Source organism: Silurus meridionalis, chromosome 14 (assembly GCF_014805685.1).
Source record: "Silurus meridionalis isolate SWU-2019-XX chromosome 14, ASM1480568v1, whole genome shotgun sequence".
Lineage (NCBI taxonomy): Eukaryota > Metazoa > Chordata > Actinopteri > Siluriformes > Siluridae > Silurus > Silurus meridionalis.
In genome coordinates, this window is record NC_060897.1 from 23,082,935 (window position 1) to 23,089,229 (window position 6,295).

Sequence of the window (6,295 nt, forward strand, 5' to 3'; positions counted from 1 at the left end):
TTAACAATAACAATTGATCTGATATTGAACTTTATTTAAACATGTTTTTCAACATTATTTAAAGACCATTCATATTTATAGTTACATGATTATTTCCTGATTGAGCATCCAGATATACCGAGTCAGCGGAATACTAAAGCTGTTAAAATAAACCAGATTGTGAAGAAGTTGCTGAAGTGTGAAAAGTCTCTGTGATCCTGTTTGTTTCTCAGTCTTCCTGAGCAGGCAGTGGGTTGTTACTGCTGCTTCCTGGAGCAGGAGAAATCTCCGGAACAGCCCGAGGCAGACGGTAACGGCTGGGTGGTTTGTCTTCTCGGAGGCTCTGAGAAAGGCCTCAATTTATATCCTTAATCCACATACACACTGTGTCTATTGACGCCTTCTTTATGATAATGTCATGCATGACAAAGTTTCTTTAACGCTCAAACGTTCAGAATCGAGCTGGATAAATACGTGCAGGGTCTCCAGAGCAGCCTGACACCAGAAGTAAGATACACCTCTGCCTTTTATAAAGGGCTTCTGCAGCATGTCAGTGTTTTTTGACTGTTTATTGTTTCTCTTTGTGTTAGATGCAGAATCTGGAGTCTGAGATCCGGCCGTATCTGAGCCGCTGGTACGAGGAGTCCGTCATGCACATCCACCGTGTGGTGCAGCTGGTGCAGGCCAACATCGCCTTCCTGCTTCATGCTGTACGCCAATACGTTTACACATGGGGTATATCAGTAGGAGAATGCTGAGGATGGAGGCACTATTCAGGAGAAAAAGAGGAAGAACAAGGAGGAGGTTTATAAATGTGGTGAAGGAAGACATGTGGGTGGTTGGGTTGAAAGAGGTAGATGTAGAGTACAGAGTAGATGGAGACAGATGATCCACTGTGGTGTCCCCCAGCAGGAGCAGCCAGAAGAAGGGAAAAACCACGACTGTACATGTAGAAATGACTAATTGAGGTGTAGAAATGAAAGATATGAACTAAGGGAAGATAAAAGGTTGAGATCTCACACCTCTTTCATTGAGACTGTCAAGTAAAACCATCTGTACCTTTTACATCTACACTGTTTCCTGCCTCTTATGTGAACATCTTTCGTTTCTGCAGGCTTTAAGTCACACTCACGTGGAGGTGACCGGAGCAGATGAGAGGACCAAGACAGATGTGGTGAGGTACGCTGATCTGTACTGAATTCACCAGAACCCCTGATCTGAAAAAAGCAGGATGAGGTAGTGGGTGTTGTGAATGAGAGTCCAGGCTGTAGTCTTGGGTGTTCTCCTGGTTGAGGGACAGAACTGCCTGCTGGAAGAAGCTTCTTTTTATTTTCTCTATGTTGGCCTTCAGAAGTGTTCAGAAGTGCCCTGATTGCAACTAGAGAAGAGAGTCCATTGTTTAGATAGCGAAGGTCCTGGTATATTCCTGGCCTTGGTTCAGCACCACTGGTGCTGTTCTTAAACTGTTCTTCATCATGGTGTTGATGTGGCAGGACCATGTGAGGATCTGTGTGTGTCCTCCTCGTCGTTGCTGGAGATCAGGGCCACCACAACAGTGTTCGTAGCAAACTTGGCAATGGTGGTAGATCTGAAAGTATCCACACAGGTGTACAGACTACAGCAGGGAACACTAAATGTAATAGTAACACGGATAAACCTGGAACAACTGATTTTCTAGTTAAAAATAATGAGAAATGAACTCTTTTTCCCCGATTCTTTGTAACTCGGGTTGCAGGATGCATGTGAGTGTGTTTATTATTTGTACAGACATTAGATTCATTGTCGAGTGTGATGTATTGCGGTTTATATTTTTTCTCAGGTTTATTAAAGCGGCGAGTCTTCAGGGTTTGGTGCAGGAGGAACCGAACACGACGGCGTTGTGTAAATCCGTTTCTGAGACCTCGCACTCGGACCTGCTGATCGACTGCTCCAGCGGAGAGGCGACGTTCACTAACACGGGTCAGTGTTACAAATCAGAAACGCAGTAATATGGTCTATAAAGAATCGATGTGGGATACGAATCTGAATTTCATTTTGATAAACATTTGGCCGTCTTGGGATTGTCATGGATGATTTAATTTGTTGTTTAACATCTTATTTACTTTAATTTACTCAATTTTTTTCTTTACAATCATCTCCAAGTGGAAATTCTGCCTCTTCAATGAAACTAGCTCCTAAATAGTTCCTTTGATTCAACCTGCTCTTTCATTCATTTCTAAACCTTTTATTTCGGTCATAAGGATGTTTTGTATTTGACTACCCAGTAGTTTAAGTATGTTCTGATAAAAGTAAATCTCAGGAGGGAAAATGCTCAAAGAGCACAGTGTGAACATTATAGTACCCTCAATAATAAAGTACAATTAAAAATATTTTAAATAAGTTAGTAAAACTTGACACAAAAAATTTAAATAATCTGTCATATTGTCGCAGCATGAGTTTACATGTAATTGCACGTTCACACCACTAGTGGCGTTTGTTAACATTAACCGCATTGTAAACATTATGACCACCTGCCTAATATTGTGTTGATCCCCCTTTTGCTGCCAAAAACAGTCCTGATCCATCGACTTCTCACTCAAATCCTTACGCTCACACATTGTTCTTGCTTCTAAAACGTCAACTTTGAGGACAAAATGTTCACTTTGCTGCCTAAAATATATCCACCTACCAACAGGTGCCATGATGATAATCAGTGTTGTTCACTTCACCGCTCATAATCTAATAATGTCCTATTTATTTTTTATTGCCAGTTTTGTGTGCGTGTGTGTGTGCATGTGTGTAAAAAAATACAGCATTTCACAAGTTAAAACATACTCGTGTGATGATTCTTTGCACATATGGCTTATACATGTTTTTATTTTCAGTGACCAACCGGTTCTGTGACGAGTGGATCCCGGCGTTTGTGAACGCAGCCGAGCGTTTTAACCCGTTCCTCCTGCGACAGATCCTGGACAACTTCAAACTCAAGGTGTGTGTTGGGGATTTTTTAAATTTTGTATTTTTTTTAACAATTGATTTTATAAAAACAAACAATTTTCCCTTGTCAATACATTAATTAACTCCAACAATCGCAAACTTGTGTAAATAAATTTTCCGTCGTCCTGAATTTATCTGCAGGATGTACAGATTTTAGATAAATTTATTTATTTGATTTAGTTTAAATATCAGTAATTCAGTGTGTAATGAGCACATCCATCCTCTGACATACATTTAAAAACCATATAGTATATTAATAATATATATGTAATTGTATAATTCCCCACACTATCACCACGAGGGAAGTTATAATGTTTTATTAGTTATATTAAATGTTCCTAGAGGATGTTATTAAAAAGCGAAGGACCATTACAGAGACTGGTGATCAAAAATATACGATGAAAGGTGCATTAAAAATAAATGATCTCTACTGGATTGCCATGTGACTTTTGCAGATCTAAATGCCACCACAGCTGTTAATACAGATGAGTTGTCATGTGCTTGTGTGTGTATCTGTTTAAAAAAAAAAAAAAAAACAGGCCATCCAGGACATGAACAACCTGAAGCGTTTTATCCGCCAGGCAGAAATGAGCCACTACGCTCTGTTCCGCTGCTGCCTCTTTCTGCAGAGCTGCGGAAACGGAGATGTTCTTCTGCAGAACGCTCGAGCCGAACACAGCGGCCTTCCTGAAGCCTGCAGCATCATCCGTGTGCTGGAAGAGTTCCTCAGTGAGCAAGCTGCGATCACGGCGCAGTGATGAGACCCGGCCTACAGGGGGCGCTGACAATTCACAGCAAAGTTAAAAGGACCATTCTATATCTATGTACGTTACAGTTTTTCCTCTGAGTGTGTGATCTGGAATGAGTCCGGTGCACTGACAGTGTTGATGCTGACGGTGCAGTGAGTTGACATGGCCTGCAGGGGGCAGAACGTGAACGCTATACTGTACATTCCGTGTGTGTGTGTGTGTGTGTGTGTGTGTATGTGTGTGTGTGTGAATATAGATTTAGCTCATATGCTAATCTCGGGTATCGTGCAATTTGGTCGAATCACACCAATGTCACACATGATCATCATATCATTAATCATGAAGAATGTAAATCTGATACGTATAATTTTCACCTCATAATCACTGATTAAACTCTAACACTTGGGCTTTAATTGTCCATCATTTTGTGTAATTTAATTTAGTTATCACTGCACTATGTACTGAATTGAATTGTGACAACACTAATGATGAACTGAACAAGTGACAGATTCTTTTTTTCATTAAATCATTAATTTCATTGCACAGGTTTGTTTCTGATTGTGTTTATTCTTCATGTCGAATGAGACCCCGTGTGTGTCCTCGTGAACTTCAATGTGACTTACTGTCAATAAATACACATGAAAATGGATTGTCATCATTTGAATTTTTTATGTATACATGGATTTAAGGTGAAAAATAATGAAAAATGGTACAAAAGAATTTAATTTATTACATTCTTATGCCTTTAAACTTGTCCATTTGTTTCATTAACGATGATAAACAATATAAACAATGAAATAGTATTTTTTTAAACAATGTAAATTTAGTAAACAGAAGTTTAGCTTCTTAAGTATTAATACTAAGTTTCCAAATAACCATATATTTATCCCCAAAAATTTTATTTTTGTTTACTACGTCTAAAAAAAACTACAAATGACTAAACCCTCTAGATTTTATACATCATATGAACTGTATAATGAGTGCTGTTAGATCTAACTGGATAAATTCATATTTTTGTTTAAAAAAGTATCCAATTCTAAATTTTTCTAAGTATAAAAACCATTAATTTGGCTCAGTCTTGATAATTTTTTATTTGGAGGTTTTCTTTACTTCCCGTGTTCACCTTTTTCATCACTTACACTTTGTTCCCAGTAGAGGGCAGTGTGACAACACATTTATCGACTGCTTGTTTTTTCGATCTAAATAACAAACGTTAAAAGAAAAATCAGTGTGTCAGTGTCTTTATTCAGTTGTGTATTTTTTAACTAGACACTAATGTATGTAATGTTTAGAGATCAAGTTGCTCTTCATTGTTGACATAAAACCAGGACTTATACTTAATTTCCTCCTGTTCGTAGGCCTGCAATCAGATCTCAGTTAAATTCAATCAGATCAGTTAACGAGATGCACCTGATGCCCAGACCACAAGCTCCTACATGCAAAAAGGTTCTTTAGAAATACTCAATGTTCCATTTAATGTAAATTCTCCACACACACATCAGTGTTCTAAGAGAAATGTGGAGCTTCAGGGCTCATTTAAGAGCAGAGCAGATGTTGTGCTCAGTCAGGTGTTTGGGCTTTTCCTCGTTAGCAGAATGCAGCACCTGCCATCCTGAACACAAGCCTCCACCATCAAAACGGTTATTCTCCTGCTGAAAAAGGCTTCTGTTCTTTACATGGCTTCATTTTCAATAAGCTTCTTTCAACAGTAAAGCATGAGACAGGTGAGTTATGAATGTCCTGTGTGTGTAGAGGAGTAGAGGACATTTAGCGGTTAAACAGTGACCTCGACTCATAAATCCTTCTCTCAGACACTCGATCAGACACCTAGCTCTGGTGTTGGAGGACTCTGCCATCCACTCTGCACTTATGTCACCATCAGTCACAGGAACTTGAGCAGGAATGGGAGGTTCTGCTCACAGCTTGGCTCACAGAGAGACCGATCCGTCTTGCTCAAGGTTCTGAAATATTAAATCTGATCTTAAAAACTGTAAAGTATTAAATTATTGCAAAAATATTCATTTTTAAATAACGTTATTTACAATTTGCACAACGAATAATGCATGATTGGTTAGAATAAGGGGCGGGGCTAATGCTTGTGCAAATTCTCATGACTAATAAAAATTCAAACATTCTTATGTTCAAACGTTCATAAACGTGCATTTAAATAAAAACAAAAGAGAATAAAACCCAAACCTCACTACATGTACTGTATTATAAATGTGCCCAAAGGGCCGGTGTGTGTGACTGCAGGCTCCAGTGTACTGATAGTAAATCATTTTGTAATTAAATATAGCTATTGTCTCTCTTTTTTTTTTTTTTTTCTCAAAAATGTGCAAAAATGTTATTTTTCACTGAAAAATATTGAGTTCATTCATGACAGGTTTTGTCATTGTGAAAACTATAAGCTATAATCCTGAATGGGAGTGTTTAGCACGCTCTCCGAACACCGAATCATTTGCATGTTAGCATCGAGTGTAAATGGAGTCTTCCTCTGCAGCAGCCTCGCTTTTCTCCCACACCCACAAAGTTCATTTCTCATTATCAACAACTGCGTCTCCCACATCAGTGCTGTGCATCTGTGGCATGCA

At 38.8% G+C, this 6,295-nt stretch overlaps 1 protein-coding gene and 1 long non-coding RNA gene across 3 annotated transcripts in view; both read left to right on the forward strand.

The window, feature by feature from the left end:
• The window catches only part of c14h17orf75 (chromosome 14 C17orf75 homolog), a 7,227-nt gene extending 2,874 nt beyond the window's left edge, over nucleotides 1-4,353 (forward strand). For both annotated transcript variants that reach the window (XM_046866342.1, XM_046866341.1), the window contains 7 exons: nucleotides 213-341; nucleotides 429-486; nucleotides 570-689; nucleotides 1,094-1,158; nucleotides 1,799-1,938; nucleotides 2,844-2,947; nucleotides 3,495-4,353. In XM_046866342.1, coding sequence (XP_046722298.1) covers nucleotides 213-341; nucleotides 429-486; nucleotides 570-689; nucleotides 1,094-1,158; nucleotides 1,799-1,938; nucleotides 2,844-2,947; nucleotides 3,495-3,713 — 835 coding nt within the window. In that variant the 3' untranslated portion in view covers nucleotides 3,714-4,353. The remainder of the gene's footprint in view (nucleotides 1-212; nucleotides 342-428; nucleotides 487-569; nucleotides 690-1,093; nucleotides 1,159-1,798; nucleotides 1,939-2,843; nucleotides 2,948-3,494) is intronic.
• Nucleotides 4,354-5,109: 756 nt separating this feature from the next.
• Nucleotides 5,110-5,995, forward strand: LOC124397083. The gene is made up of 2 exons (XR_006927884.1): nucleotides 5,110-5,428; nucleotides 5,516-5,995. It is a non-coding gene; the product is annotated as an uncharacterized LOC124397083 (long non-coding RNA).
• The last annotated feature ends 300 nt before the right edge of the window (nucleotides 5,996-6,295 follow it).